Source organism: Dromiciops gliroides, chromosome 3 (genome assembly GCF_019393635.1).
Source record: "Dromiciops gliroides isolate mDroGli1 chromosome 3, mDroGli1.pri, whole genome shotgun sequence".
Classification (NCBI taxonomy): domain Eukaryota; kingdom Metazoa; phylum Chordata; class Mammalia; order Microbiotheria; family Microbiotheriidae; genus Dromiciops; species Dromiciops gliroides.
The window spans coordinates 274,484,956-274,504,546 of NC_057863.1; the positions used below are offsets into that span (position 1 = coordinate 274,484,956).

Sequence of the window (19,591 nt, forward strand, 5' to 3'; positions counted from 1 at the left end):
AAACTTTTTAGCCTGTCATTGAAAGCACTCTAAAATATGTCCTCCACTTCCATTTCTTATCATAATTCATATTACTCCATTCTTAGAAACAGGAAAACTGAGGCATGACTCCTGGTCTGGTGTAAGATAGGGCAGGCACTCCAAAGGAGTGGTGCCAGTTGTCCCAGTGAAGTTCCCCTTTTTATCCTAGATCTAATGCAAGGTCCCTCCTCTATCTGGGTTCACATTCTTCTCGATACTTCTAAACATGTAGACACCCCCCCCCGCCCCAGATGTGGTGCCACTGCTGCCCCTGCCCTGTGGGACAACCAGACCCTGAGATTTTATGATTCTTTGTTCTCTAACTTCAGGAAACCTCTGTTGACTCAGCAGGGAAAGGAAGGGAAATTCTGGGGAGGGGGGACAAGCCTTTAGGGCTTGAATTTTGTAGTCTGTTCTTATCTGAGAGGAACATGCTCTACTGGTTAACTGTTAACTCAGTAGGAAGAAGGAAGGAATGGTGGAGGTGGAAAGAGGGAAGAAACCCCCAGGACTTGAGTAATGTATGCTACCTTCTGAGGAGGACACACCATTCCTCTCATCCACTTTACTCCCCTCCTATTCAAATTGACCTTCTAGGTGTTACATATACATAACATGCTATCTCTATTTGTTTTTTTTTTTAATTTTTAGAATTTTATTTTCCAAAATATATGTAAAAACAAATTTTGACATCAATTTGTTTTTGTGTTTCAACTTCTCTTCCTCCCTCCCTTCCCCCCCCCCCACCCACAAGAACTCTAGCAATTCAAAATAAGCATAACATGCTATTGCATCTCTTTTTGCACAGGTGGTTCCTCATATCTCTAATCTATTTCCTTATCACCTCTACCTCTTAGAGTCCCTAAGGGGCAGCTAGGTCGAACTTGCCCTGGAGTCAGGAAGACCTAAATTCAAATCTGACCTCAGACACTTGACACCTACCAGCTGTGTGACCCTGGGCAAGTCACTTAACCCTGATTACCTCAAACATCCAGGGCCATCTCCAGTCACCCTGATGTATATCTTGCCACTGGACCCAGATGGCTCTGGAGGAGACAGTGAGGTTGGTGACCTTGAAAGCCCTCCCTCACTTAGATCTAATAAAGTGCAAGTCATGACATCACCTCCTGATGTCATGGCCCTCTTCAAGAACAAAGGATAAATAACAACGGCAATAGAATCCCCAACTTCCTTCAAAACACAGCTCAGATATCACCTTCCTACACGAGTACTTTTCCCCTCTTGAGATTATTTGGTATAAACTTGCTTATACTTTTATTTACATCTGTGTACATGGTGTATTCTGCCCCCTTTCCTCTCCTCTGTTAGAATGTAAGCTCCTTGAAGACAGGGACAGTTTGGTTTGGTGCCTAGCACCTTGAACATAGTCTGTGCCTATTATATGTTTGTGGAACATTGAATTAAATATCTATTGTCTGTTTCTCTCTGAGGTTTAGGAAGGGCTCAGAAGATGCCCAGGATGCAGCTGTCATGGGCCTTGTGACACAATGTTGTCACTTTCTTTTTTGTTTTTGGGGGGCAACAGGGGTTAAGTGACTTGCCCAGGGTCACACAGCTAGTAAGTGTCAAGTATCTGGGGTCAAATTTGAACTCAGGTCCTCCTGAATCCAGGTCTGGTGCTTTATCCACTGCACAGTGTTGTCACTTTCAAACATCTTGGTATATTTTGTTCCTTACAAACTTTAACAGTTTACAGTTAGCCTACTCCACGAGGCTCTCCCCAGGGACACACATACACACACATTCAAACACAGAAGGAAAGCCTCCCAGGCAACCAGACTCCCCTGGGCTGCCCTGCTCTGTCACAAGGAGATCTCACCCGACTTTTGTTACCCTGAAAATTCAGAAAATATTCTGTCAACACATTGAGCTTTACATTCACAGTACAAGGGCTAGAGTAGGGAACAAAAGGTCAGAGGTCTGGACTGTTTTTTGTTTATAAAAAACTACTTATAGTTAAGCTTATTGTAGCAGTTGCTGCCTTTGCCTAAAAAAAATTACATCTTTAATTGATGTCTTTTGATTTTTACTTCACCAATATTTCCAATTGTATCCCTTCCCCCTCCACCATCCAGAGAGCTGACTCATAACAAAGAATATAAAGAGAAAGAGTAGTTCAGAAAAACTAACCAACATATGAAAAAAAGTCTGACACGTTTCCTGATTATAGCTCCCTACCTTTGCAGAGAAGCAAGGGACCTTTTAAAATCATTTCTTGGGGATCAGACTTGGCCATTATCATTTTGTAATATTCTGTTTTGATTGTTTTGTTATTCTTTTGTTTCTGTTGTAGTCATTCTCTGACTCTATTACTCTGACTGTCTCTCTGGGGTGCTAAGTGGTGCAACGGATAAAGCTTGGAGTCAGGAAGATCTGAATTGAAATCTGGCCTCAGACCCTTACTAGCAATGTGACCTTGAGCAAATCTTCTAACTTTTGTTTGCCTCATTTTCCTCATCTGTAAAATGAGGATAATAATAGCAAGCATACCTCAAGGTTATTGTGAGGATCAGATGAGATCATTGTAAGGCACTTAGCACAATATTTATATCCTTATTCTCTGTCTCTCTCGGTATCTCTGCCTGTGTGCCTATCTGTCTGTCTGTCTCTCAAACTTTTCTGGTTCTCCTTATGTCACATTGAATCAGTTCCTTTAAGTCTTTCCATGTGTGCTAAAAATAATTATTTCCGGGGGCAGCTAGGTGGCGCAGTGGATAGAGCACTGGCCCTGGAGTCAGGAGTACCTGAGTTCAAATCCGGCCTCAGACACTTAACACTTACTAGCTGTGTGACCCTGGGCAAGTCACTTAACCCCAATTGCCTCACTAAAAAAAAAAAAAAAGATTTCCAATAGCTCTGCCATGTAGGATATGCTTGCTTTTCCTTAGGTCCCAGGTGAGACTAGTTCTTTTCCTTACAAGTTTTCTAAACTGTTATTGAGACTTGATTAGGGACTAAGACTCAGGTTGTTGATGTAGCTTCGTGGTCCAAAGCCAAACAACTCCAGTGCCCTCGCTCAGATTTCTGATCGTGAACCAAGAGCACAACAGGGGTAGCCATGCTTAGTTTAATCAATGTGGTATCTTCACTGAACATCCTTTCCCTGCTATTGCTAAATATACTTCCTTTTGTTAACTGTTAGATGGATTATGAGTATTTTATTTCATTCCAGAGTGAAACCTAAACTACCAGACTTGAATCAAGCCTCTCCTATGTTAGAAATGGGTAAACTGAGGCATGACTCGCGATCTGGTGCAAAGAAGGAAGGCCATTTATTCTCGATCTTGCAAGAATGGGCAGATACTCCAAAGGAGTGGTGCCCCCTTCCATTTCTTATCATAATTCATATTATTACTCCACTGTTAGAAACAGGTAAACTGAGGCACGACTCCTGGTCTGGTGCAAAGAAGGAAGACCATTTATTCTCAATCTTTCAAGAATGGGCAGGCATTCCAAAGGGATGGTACCACTTGTCCCAGTAAAGTTCCCCTTTTTATCCTAGATCTCATGCAAGGTCCCTCCCCGATCTGGGTTCACATTCTTCATGACACTTCTAAACGTAGACCACCCCCTCCCCCAGATGTGGCACCACTGCTGCCCCCACCCTGTGGGACAACCAGACCCTGAGATTTTATGATTCTTTGTCCTCTAACTTTATAAAAACTCTGTTGACTCAGCAGGGAAAGGAAGGGAAATTTTGGTGAGTGAGAAGAAGCCTTAGGGCTTAAATTACTAGTTTGTTTTTAACTGAGAGGAACATGCTCTACTGGTTAACTGTTAACTCAGTAGGAAAAAGGAAGGAATGGTGGAGATGGGGGGGGGGAAGCCCCCAGGACTTGAATAATGTATCCTGCCAACTGAGGCGGACACACTGTTCCTATCATCCTACAACCCCACGTTTCTAAGTTCTCTGTAGCAATGATGGAGTGAAGTTGGTAAACAGGACTAGCACCTCAAATGTGAAGACTTGCCATACCCTTTTCAGGGTTCAGAACACCTCTAGTGTTCACCTTTCACCCTACTCTCACCGGTACCTCATAGAAACTGTAGCTACACCCCATAAGACTGTCTCAGTAGATGGCTAAACTAGGTTGAGGGGAGGGTTACCAATGGACCTGAAACCTATGGATGAGCTAGGGGGATCCCTATCCCAAGCATGTGAAGACTCCCCCTGGTGGAAAGGGTAGATGAAAAGACTTTGTTCCAATGCTCATGAAGGTGGCTGAAGCAGGAACTTAGATCTTAGTCAGACATTGAAGACACCAAGTTCATCCACTGTGTCCTGGGCCATTGCTAGTCATTGTGATTTTTTGTCCTGCCACTGGACTCTGGAAGAGGGAGTGAGGCTGATGACTTTGTACAACTCTGCTCACTTAAATCCAGTTCATTCATGGAGGAGTCAAAACATCCCATTCCATGATGTCATTGGTCCTCTTTGAAAATGAAGGACAAACAACAACAATATTTGCCCCCATTATCCTAAATCTGATTTATTGCCTAGATGAGATAAATGCTCTTTCTTTCTTCAGGGATTTCGTAATAAAGCATCTATGGTTTTCTCTCCTTCACTCTGAACCCCCAGTGAGAGACCGTGTTATGATAAAACACTTCAGCATAAAACCCTCTTTCTTTTTTCTGGTATGCTTCACTTCCCCCATTGTCTCCTTCCAAATGCATTCTCAAAAAGGATGGACTAAGAATGTCTGTGGTCAACACTATTTATGAATATAAAGCAAACTTTTTTTTTTTTTTTTTGCGGGGCAATGGGGGTTAAGTGACTTGCCCAGGGTCACACAGCTGGTAAGTGTCAAATGTCTGAGGCCGGATTTGAACTCAGGTCCTCCTGAATCCAGGGCCAGTGCTTTATCAACTGCGCCACCTAGCCACCCCCGCAAACTTTTTTTAAGGTAAAGACTTTTCCTGTGTTCAGGGGAAAAGTCTTCAGGTCTTCATTAAAGAACTCAAATGGAGACAGGAGATTATACAAACTCCCTTAGGGTTTCTAGAAGAGAGTGTGTGTGTGTGTGTGTGTGTGTGTGTGTGTGTGTGTGTGTGTGTGTGGGAGGTCAGTTGGCATTTCAGCAATATAGTATATGTCCTGTTGGAACCCATAGCTAGCTTTGCTCCTGGAATTCTGATCTTGTGGTGTCTATTTCTACTTAAGATTCTGTTGTCTTAGACTACGAGCTTTTTATAGCCTCCATTTGTTGGCTCCAGACTTAGCTGTGTTCCTTAGTTGAACTATATTCTTTTATCCATAACCTAGAACTGGCAGAAGTTCTTTTTCCACAGAACCTTAGCTCTGAAGCCTACTACTATCTCCTAGGAAGTAGAGTTAGGTGTTAGGAGAATAGAACCATAGATTTGTCCTTACTAGCTAATGTGCTATAGGATCAATTTATCCTATCCACAATTCTTGACTTGAGGCTAGTTCCCTCTAGTGAAAGACCCTATCCTAACTTCTCATGACCATTCAAGTATATTGACCAAATTTTAATTTCTGCAAGGTAGGCTAAATCAGGCAATAGCCGATTTTCCTAATAATCACCAAACAGTTTGGGGGATTGAGGGATCTTCAGTTTAAAAAAATTCTTTAGTATTTCTTATAGGTACATGCAAATTATTGGGCTTGGAAAGGTATAGAAGCAATCTGTACCCTGTGGACATAATTATCTCCCTTCTTTGACCAGCTGCTTTCCTAGCTTTTCATATGCAGATTAGCTACTCAAAGCTTTACTGCCCTTTACACCATCCAAATTAGCCTATTTAAAGTTTTAATCCTTTATGAAATGTGAAATAATCTAGCAAATCTATAAGGGGCTCACCCTTTACATTGTATTCATTATGTTTTATTCCATTATATTTATGTACTGTGTTTTTTAGCCATTCCCTAATTGATGGGCATTTACTTTATTTTCAGTTCCTTGTTATAGTGAAAAGGTCATGTCTTGGTTGTATGTGTGACCTCTTTTTGTCATTGACCTGGGGCATACCTCTCAGCGAGAATTGTAAGGCATTTTAGTCACTTTCTATTTTTGCCACTGTGTTAAAGCCCTAGGAATACAAATACAAAAGAAGTCAAGGCAATAAATAATTATTATATATTTAAGGGTAAGAGAAAGTTCTTTTCCTAAAGGAGATCACATTTTAAAAGGGAATAACAATACATATAAGGGAATGGTGGCCAGAAAAGGGTATTTTGATTTGGAGAATCATAAGGACAATGAGTTGAAGCATATTATTTCTGTGTTTTAAGCAAGAAGTGGCAAGGATGTGAGAGCTGAGGCTGGAAGACTAGATGGGATATAAAGGTTGTCTAGGCAGCTGATAGCTATAATGGGCTTAAGTAAGTTTTGTTTGCACTCACTCAGTCACTAAACCATTGTGTTCAATGCAAAGATGAGTGGACTAATTTTGCCAGGAATAAGGGGCATGGATTCAAGAGATGCAGAGTATGAATGTCCAGGTCCATGTGGATAGTGCTGGGTCCAGATGGGGAGAAGTATAGTAGTAGAAGACAGATGTCTTTTTAGCCCATATGGCCAAATGGGAGTGAAAGGGAAGCATGTGCTTATGGTGACTGTGTAGCCCTTAGTAATTGTATGATCATGGATTTAGTCTAAACTTGACTATAATTTTGTACATAGATGGCACAAATGTCAAGGACTAGCTCAATTTGGAGAATATCGCTAAAAAGCAAAGATTCAGAATTTAAAACTTATAGTACAAAGTGAAGGCCTCCAACTTTCTTTGGATCCTATCAAAAAGTTATTTTATATTAAGTATATTTTGTTTATGTTATATTAAATATGTGCCCACCCCCCCCAGTTTCCTACTGTAAAATGGTTAAAATGTCCTATTACCCAAGAATAGTGAACATAAAATACTATAAGATACTGAGAGTTCAATCAGTTCTGACTAAATGCAGATGCTGGGAAAGCTTCACAGTCTAAGGAAATGAGATTATTCTTGGTTTATTATGTATGTGCAGTATTTTAGCTTCCCTGAAACTACAAACATTTGCCAGTAGTCACCAAGGGAATGAATGAATGGGAGAATGTCCATCAGTACTATATGAAAAGAGATTCAAAACACATACCCTTTATAGAAACACTGATTTACTCATATGCTCAATAAGCATGCCTACTAAGTGCTAGGGACTATGTTAGGCATGGGAGTTACTAGATAAAAATGGAATAGCATTACTATTTGTCCAGGATTAAACTTTCAGAAGTTCCACTTAACTCTTTAAGTTGGCTCTATACTGATACAGTTGACTATTCTGTTGGGTCAAATACAGAAATGTCACAATTGCAAATATTTTTCCTTGCTACATGGGTGGAAATGGGAGGGGCCCAGACCCTCTCTGCTTCTTTCTAGATCAGGTTCTATCAGGAAGAAGTCCTGGGTATTATAACCTCCTCTAATGCCTAAGGAAAGTATAAGGACTGGAAGGATAACTGGGGAGGGAAAGGGATGTCTGCATCCTTAAGATCCTGAGCCTTATAGAGTTATGGATGACACCAGGGTTGTCAACCTGGGTCACTGGGAGGATGGTAGTATCTTCAAGAATAAGAGGCGGGGCAGCTAAGTGGCTCAGTGGATAGAGCACCCGCCCTGGAGTCAGGAGTACCTGAGTTCAAATCCGGCCTCAGACACTTAACACTTACTAGCTGTGTGACCCTGGGCAAGTCACTTAACCCCAATTGCCTCACTAAAAAAAAAAAAAAAAAGAGTAAGAGGGAAGTTCTGAAGAGGGTAAGATTTTAGGGGAAGGTTTTAGACATGCTGAATTTGAGATGTTTATAGAACATCTAGTACAAAATGTCCAGTAGGCAGTTGGTGGTGTGAGAGGCAGGAGGTCTGGAGAGAGATTAGTGCTAGCTGATTATATTTTAGAGTCATCTGCATAGAAATGATAGCCAAATCTAAGGGACTTGAAGAGATCATTAAGCAAGCTACTATAGAGAGAGTAGAGAAGCAAACCAAGAAGAAACCCTTGGGGAACACCTCCTGTTAGTGGAATATCTTCTTTTCTTTATAAGTAAAGTAGATTGAAGAGAATAGTATTATGAAAGCCTAAAGAAAAGGGAGTATAAAGGAGAAGAAGGTAATCTTCAAGTGTCAAAGAAAGGTCAAGAAGGATGAGGTTTAAGGAAAGGTTTTTAGATTTGACAATAAGAGATTATTATTAAATTTGCAGGGAGCAGTTTCAGTTGAATGATGAGGTTGAAAGCCAGACTGTTATGAGTTAAGAAGAAAATAAGGGGTAGCTAGGTGGCACAGTGGATATAGCACCGGCCCTGGAGTCAGGAGGAACTGAGTTCAAATCCAGCCTCAGACACTTAACACTTACTGGTTGTGTGACCCTGGGCAAGTCACTTAACCCCAATTGCCTCACAAAAAAAAAACAAAAAACAAAAAACAAAGAAGAAAATAAGAAGAGACAAAGAGGAGGCATCAATTATAGAATGCTTTCTCTTGGAAGCTTTGGATATAGGAGCTTCGACTTTGCCATCTTCTTCTGAGGGTGTATTTTGATCTACCTCGTCACCAAAGAAACTTTTGATGGTCTGAATCTTTTTCTACTTGCTCAGTATCCCAGCCTATCTCCTGGCTCTTAACTCTTTCTTAAAGTGGGGCATTGCTTCCCAAGTTTCAGGGGGTCCCAGGTGGTACAATTTAAGGAGAGGCTCATTCTTACTTCGCCTGGCCTGTAAGTAACCACAGGCCTGCTTGCTCTTTAACCTGGAAGCAGAAATCTGATTCTGTGTTTGCAAGCTTGATGTGCCTGTGCCCCTCCCCCATCAGGCTGCTGCCACTCTAGTCGGCTTCCTGGGCAACACAGCAGTGTTCCACTTGAGCTGCAACAGAGACCCCTATCTCCCCTTGGCCAACTGCTGGATCACCTCACTGGTCTGTGAGCTGAGTTCCAGAAGTAGCTGCTGATGCAGCTAATTCTGAAGCTCTGGAGGTATGGCTTGCCTGGGGCTGGATCTGAGTGTCACATCTGCTGCGTTCCCCTCTCATTACAGTACAGGAGATCTTACCTGCTGCCCTTTTAAGCTGTTTTTGGCTGGAGAATGATCTCATTCTGTTCTTTTGTGGGTTCTGCTGCTCCAGGAATTGTCTTATGGCATTATTTGGAGGTATGTGGAAGGATTGTGGGGAGCTCTGAAAGTTTACAGACTTTCCTCCTCCATCTTGGCTACACTTATCTATAGAATGCTTTCTCAAGGAATTTAGCCAGGGAAAAATATAAGACAATAGCTAGCAGGGATAGTCAGATCAAATGAGGGTAGGGTTTTTTTTTTTGTTTGTTTGTTTTTTAAGATGGAGGAAAAATGTATATATGTCTAGGCAACAAAGAAACAGCCATTAGAGAGGGAATGATGGAAGATTAGTAAGAAAGTGAAGATGATAGAAAAGCAATCTGTTAGACAAAATAGGATAGAATGGGATTAAGGATGCATGTAGTGGGGTTTGCTTTGGTAAGGAGAAGGGCTACCTCTTAGTGTGAGACAGGGTGAAAGAGGAGATCATAGGAGAAGATATCTGAGTGATGAGAGAAAAGGGAACTAGCTCTTGGTGAATAGCCTCAACTTTAACGAATACTTGTTGACAATGATGGTTAATAATGATGATGATTCAAAAATTAAGATGTACTTTCTTTATAAAGTAAGAATTCTTGGTAGTAACTTTGAACCATATATTCCCCAACAAATAATGGATATTCAGTGTTGACAGTGGGTTGGTCCTTCCTTTGAGGCTACAATTGCAAGTCTTTGTCTGTGATGTTAACAACATTGGAGAGAGGAATCTCTGGGTTCACTTTAACTCCCTATCCCATTCAACACCTACCAGGAACTTTTGCTCTTGGCAAATAGAGCATTGTCATAGATATAATCTAAAAAATAAAAACAAACAAACAACATGACAACAAACACACACAAACATGAATATCTGTTTGATACAAAAATAATCAAGAAAGACTCACAAGCACATGAAGTATAAGGATATATTAAACCTAAAAATACAGGCATATATTCTGATGGAGTACAGAATTTGATTGTAAATAAGTACCTTCTTTTTAGTTGATAAATTTCATTTTGACACAGCAGACAAACCTAAACAAACGCATAAATTAACTACCACCAACGTATATTTTCCTCCAAACAGTTAAGCATAGTGCAAACGAGCTGATTGTAACTGGTAGTTCATGTGTAGCAGGCATGAAGAAATTTCCGTCAAACCATTTCTGAATCCATCTAACTATCCTACCATATAGTTAACATCTCTTCAGCTTGTCCAAGCATATAATAAGAAACTTAATCAAATGTGTTGCTAAAATACTCACATACTATGATCATAGCATTTCCCTTGTTTACAAGTGAAAGCAGGAAATGAGGTTGTTATGGAATTATTATTTTTGATGAAGCTGGGCAGTTTTAAAGTGATTGCTGTTTTACTTTCTCACAAACTGTTCATTTAATCATGCATTCTGGAGTTTTGCCCAGGATTTTTAGGAAGCTTACTACTTTATGATGCTTATAATCTACTTAATTCCCCTTTGTGAAAAATCAGGGCATCTGGAAACAGGGCAATGTCTCCAGTCCTGGGTGATCTCTCCTGTTTTCAAAGATTTTTCACAGATCACTAATAATGGCTCTCTGATGAAATCCACAAGTTCCTTGAATATCTTGGGAACTAATTCATCCAAGCTTGATGATTTGAATTCATTGAGATCAGTCAGGTGCTGTCTTACCATCTTCTCAAATAATATTATGGTGTTTTTTTTTTAATTTCTTGAACTCTTTTTTTTCTATGCTTCTTAAGATGAAGATCATTTTTCTTTTTTTTGTTTTTGTTTTTGCGGGGCAATAAGGGTTAAGTGACTTGCCCAGGGTCACACACCTAGTAAGTGTCAAGTGTCTGAGGCTGGATTTGAACTCAGGTCCTCCTGAATCCAAGGCCAGTGCTTTATCTACTGTGCCACCTAGCAGCCCCTAATATCATTATTCTTATTTGAGAAGGTGTTAGCAGTTCTTCCAGTAAATTAGTAAAACAAGAGATCACAAGAAGTAATAAAGTGAAAAGAGGATTGGATTGAGAGTCAGAGGCCATATGTTTTGGCTCTATCATTTCTACCTATGTCTCTTTGGGAAACTTGATTAACCTCTGATTCTCCCTCTGATTTTGTTGTTCAGTCAAGTCTGACTCTTCCTGACCCCATTTGGGGTTTTCCTTGGCAAAGATACTGGAGTGTTTTGCCATTTCCTTCCCCAATTCGTTTTACAGATTAGGAAACTGAGGCAAATGGGGTTAAGTGACTTACCAGGGTCATATAGGTAGTACCTGTCTGTGACTAGATTTGAAATCAGGAAGATGAGGCTTCCTGATTCCAGGCCTGGCACTCTATCCACTGAGACACCTAGCTGCTCTTCCTCCTCTGATACAAATCAGCAACTCTTCTATAACTTGTAGTCTTACAAAGTTGCTTGGGGAAACAGAGATTGTGACTTGCTTAGGGTCACATAGCTAGTAGGTTTAAGAGGTAAGGCTTGAACCTAGGGTTTCTGACTCTAAGGCTAACTCCTTTTCCACTATGCTATCATGCTATTTCTCTTTATATATTTGATTGGAGCTAAATAAAGATCAACCTGATAATGCTTAGTGTGTACTTGTGTGCATATGCACATATATACACATAGGCAAACACATATGCATGTATGCATGCATGTAGGTATATGTAGGCATGTATGCATCAGTGTATAAAAAAATTGCTCAGGACACATGGAGCTGCAGTAGCCATGGTGGCCAGGGCAAATTGGTCCCATCTACTTTCTATAGCCATACTTTACTTCTAGGTCTCAAATGGTGCTGTCAAGCAGTAATTATCAAAATTAATTGGTATTTCTATTCTAAAATATAGAAAAAAATGATTCAATGGAAAAGATTAAATAATTGAAACTCATAGAAATTCTTATAATTGATTAGCATTTGATAAATTAATTATCACAAATTATTGGAAAATATTAAAAATTACTCATTATCTAGTAAAAATTATTAGGAATATTAGATGACAGTATGGTAAAAATGGGATCAGATCTTGTTCTCACAGCATGTATCATAATAAATATTACATGAAGAGTCTGAGCACAAAATTATTACAAATTAATATATAATGGAATGTTAATTCTTTTACAATTATAGAGTTAAATTTTTTTAGCTACCCAAGAAGCCAGAGAAATTATAAAAGAAAAGCTAGCTAAATTAATTATTTAAAAATAAAAAAGCTTTTATCCAACAGAAGACAGAATAAAAAGGAGAGACAGACAATGGAGAAAAACCTTTATAATAAATATTTCTGTTAAATTTCAACATCTCAAATATATAAAGAATTGTTATGCATTTATAAATAAGATCCATTTTTCAATAGTCAATATAAGCAGAAAATTCTCGAAAGAAGAATATAAATGGTCAATCACCTGGAAAATTTCAAGCTTTCTAATCATCATAATCATATAAAATAAAACAACCTTGAGATACCACTTTACACCTATCAAAATGGCAATAATAGTGCAATGTAATAAAATCAAATGCTGACATACTTGTGAAAAAGCAGGCATACTATTATACTATTGATAAATTGGTGCAGTCCTTTTGAAAAACTATATGATTATTTGGTAATGGCAACAGAACTACCCAAATCCCTTGACCCATTTTGCCTTTTAAGATGTACCCTACGGTTGTTATTAACTGGGGAAAAAAGAGATCTATCTGTACAAAAAATTTCCATTCACCATGCATAATAGCAAAACCAAACGAAAAAGAAAAAGTAGAAATATCCTATGCATTCTTCAGTTGGGGACTTGCCGAGAAAATTATGGTATATGAATGTAATTAAATGTCATTAAGCCATAAGAATTGATAGTTATAAAGAATTGAAAAAGCTATGGAAAGACATTTATGAAATAATGCAGAACCGTGAAGGAAACAGAACCAAAGTGCAGATGTGTACACTGACTAACATACTGATAACCATAGTAACATCATTAAGAGCTGAAATAAAAACACAAAAAGTATATTCTGGGGGAGACCTAGAGAAAAGTAGGAAGATTTTGTTATAACCTTTTCACAATTAGGATTTGATTAAAAAATTAAAACAATCTATAAATTCCAGAAATCTAAAGGTTTATAATGTATAATTATTTACAATCCATTTGTTGTTTGTGTAGGAATATATTTTTGTTAATATTAAAGAGAACAAAAGTATATATTATATATGTGTGTATTTGTATATATATATATATATGTATGTGTGTGTATCTATTTGTTAGAGGGAGAATAGGAATTGGGTAGTTTAGGTTGCTTTCCATTATTTCTTATCTTTATTCCAGTAATCAATTAGCAAAAATTTATTTTGGATTGTTTTGTGTTTGTATGTTTAGCAAATAAGGACTTCATTATTTAAAGGATCTATGGTCTCATTGATGTGGATAATGCTTCCACTCATGTCTTAGGATGTTTTAATGAGCTGCTATGGCCAAACAATTTCATCCCATGGTGGCTTTTCTCCTACGGATGAAACTCTCTTAATTTAGATAGTCTGGTCCTTAGATGACAAATATACAGGTCACTCCTGGGCCATGTGTATTCCTTGTAGTTTGGTAGAACCTTTCATGGCTTATGCTTAATTGCATAATTTCATAGCTTTGGAAAACCCAACATTTCTGCCATCCCACAGGGAGGCATTTAAGGAAGAATCTAGTGGATGAACAAATAAAAAGAGAACAGTTAGCAATCAAATATTATAAATGCTTACTTGCAGTAATAATGATTTGATTTTTTTATATAGTATAGGACTTTGGGTTTATTTTTGTTATATTTCAGAGTTTTGTGTACATCTTATTTGGCTCCAATATGACACAGGTTTTTCTATAAAGACAAATGGCAATTAGATGCTGTTTTCCAGTTATTTTGAAATGGGGAAACAAATGTTAAAAAATTTTTACATTAAAAATAAACAAAAAATGAAATGATTAACTTTGGGTGTATTGGTTTTTGTATTCACAGCTGGGGAAAGAGAAGTTCCACAAGTCTCAGCACTGGGGCTTTTGCAACTCTGTTGCTATGCTATTGAGTACCGATAAGCCTGGTGGTGAATCTGGACGCTCTCTGAAACCCAAATATAGCGTGTATCCTCGAGGACTAGGATGTGATGCACCATCATGGGTAGCATTTGACAAACAGGTATGCAATATCGACCTTATTAGAAATACAGTTGTAAAAGCTAAAAAATATGCAAAGTTATTTTGGCATGAGGGAAAGCAGCAGCAACTGTGGGAAAATTAGGAAAAGCCTCAGGTAGGAGATTGAATTTGGATGGATTTGGGAAAATGGTGGTAAGGGTGGGCTAGAACACGTCACTTGTTAAAAGCTTTTTTCTTTTTTTTTAACATGAATATTTTATTATTTTCCAGTTACATTTAGAGATAGTTTTCAACATTTATTTTCATAAGATTTCAAGTTTCAAATTTTTCTCCCTCCCTCCACTCCCTCCTCCATCCCCAAGACAGCAAGCGATCTGATATAGGTTATGTATGTACAATTACAGTAAACATATTTCTGCATTGGTCATGTTATGAGAGAAGTATCAGAGCAAAAAGGAAAAACCTCAAAAAAGAAAAAACAACAAGAACAAAAAACAACAAAAATAGTATGGTTCAATCTGCATCTAGATTCCACAGTTGTTGTTTTTTTTTTTCTGGATTTGGAGAACATTTTCCATCATGAGTCCTTTGGAACTATCTTGGATCATTGTGTTGCTAAGAAGAATCAAGTCTATCACAGTTGATCCATACATAATGTTGTTGATATTGTGTACAATGGTTTCTTGGTTCATTCATGATCAGTTCATGCAAAAAACTTTTTTCCTAAACAAACAAATAAATATAGACTCTTCCTAAGTAGCTTTAAAAGAAAAAAGTAAACCCTAAAGCCTAAATTTTTTTTCTTCCCCACATAACCTTCAAACACTTTTCTGTGGTCTTTTAGTAGTTATCTTTAAATATTCTTGATTACACACTCCTATCATTAATTTCCCCCCCTCCAGGTGGGTATGCTAGTGGGAGCAGGAGAATTTTCTCAATGGCAACTGGGGTTGAATTTAGATTCTAACTGCTCTGTGAGGCTGATGCTCAGCTCAGGAGGATGGAGACTGGGACACTGAAAAAGGAAGGAAGAGCATAGAGTGTGTGTATAATGAGTGAAGGGTAGGAATGGTTGTGTTGGGCACAAATCTTATTGCTGGAAAAGCAGGATGGGAATGATCTTCCTTTGTTGGTTTGATCACATTAAGTGGTATGATGTTCATGTCATGATCCCCTTACTGCCTCAATTGATATTATTATATGTGCCTGATAAGGTGCTTTTAGTCATCATTTTCTTTCTTTCTTTTTTTTTTCTTTTTTTTTGGTGAGGCAATTGGGGTTAAGTGACTTGCCCAGGGTCACACAGCTAGTAAGTGTCAAGTGTTTGAGGCCAGATTTGAACTCAGGTCCTCCTGAATCCAGGGCCGGTGCTCTATCCACTGCACCACCTAGCTGTCCCCGTCATTTTCTTTCAACCAGATTGTTTTATGAATTGAGAGCAAGGAAGGATAAGGAAGTGAATTTGTGTCATACTCTCCATTCAATTATAACTATCTCACTAACTGCAAAAATTGTAGGGTGACAACTGAAGAATAAGAGAATTTGTAAAGGTAAAAATCATAGTGCTAAAAATTGAGTTTCTCATCTGTCAACACATGAATTTATGTGTGTATATGCGTGTATACATATACACATATGATACACATCAATATATGTAAATATAAACAAAAGTTAAAAACATTTATGTATGAAAGTTTGAAAATAAGCAATACAATTAAAGCATCATTATTTTAAATAATTAGAACTCATTTATTTCTAATGAGGGGTCGTAAGGAATCTCCAGTTACTTGGATTGATTTATGATCTGATCAGAGGTCATCCATGACATTCTTTGAAATATGGTTATAATGATCTTGGGAATTTTCATTTTGGGATTTTTCAGGAGGTGAATAGTAAATTCTTTCTTTTTTTGGTGAGGGCAGGGGGTCTAGGTGGGACAATGGATAGATAGAGTTCAAATCTCACCTCAGACACTTACTAGCTGTGTGACCTTGGGCAAGTCACTTAACCCCAGATGCCTTAAAACATTCAGGGCCATCTCCAGTTGTCCTTATATATACCTTGCCACTGGACCCAGATGACTCTGGAGGAGAGAGTGAGGTTGGTGACTTTGCACAATCATGGTCTTCTTCAAGAACAAAGGAAAAACAAGTAGATTCTTTCTATTTCTGCTTTGCCCTCTGGTTTGAAAAGATCTTACAGTTTGATTTTATGACTCATTGAAATATGTCTAGGTGCCTTTTTTTTGGTCACAGTTTTCAGATAGTCCAAAGATTCTTAAATTTTTTTCTCATTAATATATTTTCCCAGTCATTTGGTTTTTGCTATGAAGTAACTTGCATTTTCTTCTATTTTTTTCAGCCTTTTGATTTTGTTTTTACTTTTCTTGTTGTCTCATGGAGTTATTGGCTTCTATTTGGTTCATTTAGGTTTTCAGGGAGTTTATTTCTTAGGCAAGGTCTTGTCGTTTTTCTGCTAGCTATTAATTCTCTTTCTAATTTTTTCTTCCATAGCTCTCTCATTTATTTTCTATTTTCCCCTGAAATACTTTTATTCCATCTATAAAAACTCACTTTTTTAACTCTTGCTTTATCTCTTCTATAATTTCTAGTTCAAATTATATCCTTTTCTGAGGCATTATTTATAGATGTTTTAGATCCATTCTTTTCTTCTTTGTTTGTATCTTGAGTATCCTTGACATCATAATTAACTCATTATGGTATGGGTCTTTTTGTTTGTTTGGGCATGTGCGAGAATAGATTCCTTATGGATTCAACCCTTATCAGTCAACTGGGAAGCTCTGTTAGTTCAGAATAACAGAACTGTAGGTTTCCCTTTGGTATGGGATTCCTGCCTTGGTTATTCCTCTGCATAATAGATTAGATGCTGGGAGTGAGACTGCTCTGGCTTGGAGTCTGAGCCATACCACTGCTACTGCTACTACTATAGGCTTCTGAACTTCCTCTCTGGGTACTCTGCCCAGGGTCTCCCTATGTGAGAACACTACTCCCCCACATAGCTCTCCTACTCTGCCCTAGATCTGTGATCTGGAACTCTACAGAGGGTCTCTGTTGCAGTACCCTGGTATGGATTTTGGGGTGCCTTGGTAAGGTCAACCTGGGTGCTGGAGCGCACAGAGAACAATTTGTAGACTTTCTGTCTGTCTTGCTATGCCACATCCCTCTGGACAAATGACAGATTGTGACTTTATCAGCATTTAGCCATCAGGATTGGGTCTGGTACATTTTCTAATCAGTTTGGAGAAGTTCATGGAGCAGAATTTACTGTACTGCTTCCTATTGCGCTGCAAGCTTGGCTTCTTCTCCACACAGTGTCTTTTTATGTCAAATTAATAGACTCTAGAATGCATGAATTCGCCACAAGAATATATAAATTTTATTAGAGAATCCATTACCCAATAAAGCTCTCAGATATCTAACTCCCTCCCCCCGACCCAGATAGCACAATTGATATTCTTCTAAAAGCCCTGAACTTAAAAAACCCAAACCAAAACAAACCAAGAAGTTTTAGGTCAATAATCTTAAATCCTTGTCCTTATAGGTATAATAAAGAGATCATATTGTTTAGTGACCTTAATTTGGTGAGGCCTAGTCGAAATGTCTCATCTCACATCCCACATCTAATGAAAGCAGATATTATATGGGTGTATATCTTGAGAGAGAATAAGAGTTAGGTTTTCTTTGTTCTCCATTATTCTTCACCTTTATTCCACTGATCAACAAACATTTATTGGATAGATTAAAGCATATAACTTTATTCTAGGGAGACTTCCACTAGTCAGCTTATGACATAATACAAAACCCTAAATTGGTCCATGGGTCCCTATTTCTAAGAAATTTGTATGCCTGACCTAGGTTATAGATTTCCTCCCACTTTTTTTCCTAGTTTCATTGCCTACAAATGCCCTATAAATACATGATTTTTTAAAAAAAGTGTTTAGTAGGCCTTGTGTTTTCTATTGCCCTATACCCTAAAGGTAACTGTGTGCTGTGGTTCTCCAATAAATAAACTGTGAAGGGCCCATAGATAACAGATTCTGTTTTTCAGTCTTGCCTTCATAAGGGAGTATGGAAAATATTTCAGGCAGCATACTCTACTGAATATCTAATGCTGCTCCATGTACATTAAACCATTCTCTTGCATTTTTTTTCAAATTGCAAGTTGTATTAAATTCATTTCAAAAATATTTAATTTATAAATTTCAAACCATATTTTGCAGTCTGTTAGTTGGTTATAAAATAATATAGACTATTTGATGAGGCTGCTATAATTTTAGCTTCAGACTATTTGAGAAGCTGCTACAGTAGCTTGGAGACTCCAGTTCTAAGTAAATGGAACATAATTCCTTCAGGTTTCTGCTGTTGTTGTTGGTCAGCTTCTATTAAATATTCATTAAGGTTGAGATCAGATACTAAGGCTATGAAATATTTACTTGCTTTAATGAGGCTCTGAACCACATACTGCATCTTAGTTAATACCCAGGACAAATATTTAGGCACTTTCTAATTGAGGGGTTCCATAAACAAATCAAGACCTCTTAATTTGTATTCTTTTATTTTTGAAATTAGCATCACCCTTCTCCCTTACATCGGGGAATATAGAAGCTTTCAGGTGTTAGCATCATATTTAGAATCACTGCCAAAGCTATAAGGTACAAGAACTTCAATATAAAGTAAGGTCTTAAAGTTTTCTTTATAATGCATTGTTCAGGCTGCAGATACACAGATAGGAAGCAATCACAGGGAGTCTGGAGAACAACAATAGACTACTTTTATCAGTTTAAATTTATGGTTTGACACTTTATGATATTTTGCTGCTACAGCCACATATCATCAGTTACAGGATCATACATTTAGAGCCGAAATGGGACCTTAGAGATCATTTAGTCAGTTGACTTACTTTACAGAGGAGAAAACTGGGCAGCAGAGAAATTGAGTGACTTGCCCCAGATTGGGTGCTCATGCTGCACATAATCATTTGTTATATATGTAGGCATAATCTAGAGACATCCAGATAATGGAATGATATAGATTGTTTTTGTTTATTTTTTTCTTTTGAAACTTATTGCAGTTGCCCTAATTGGTTTGCTATTTTATATAAATAGCTCTAATCTAGTAAAGTGGGAGGGAAACAGCACCTCTAATGCATTGTTATTATGTTGTTAATGTTTGTAATTGCAAAGATGAATAACTTACTAAGTATTTTATAGTTCCTAAATACTTAGAACTAATGCATAATTGTTTTGTTTATTTCTTTTTACACTTTATTATTTCTTTTAATTATTCTGAATTTGACAAAGAACAATTATGAACATG

General features: G+C 37.9%; 1 protein-coding gene across 1 annotated transcript in view; it reads left to right on the plus strand.

Annotated features, from left to right (window-relative positions):
- EFHC2 (EF-hand domain containing 2) overlaps positions 1–19,591 on the plus strand; it is a 231,934-nt gene that overhangs the window by 46,780 nt on the left and 165,563 nt on the right. Inside the window, exon 2 of the mRNA XM_043996895.1 lies at positions 14,119–14,295. Within this exon, the coding sequence (XP_043852830.1) occupies positions 14,119–14,295 (177 nt within the window). The remainder of the gene's footprint in view (positions 1–14,118; positions 14,296–19,591) is intronic.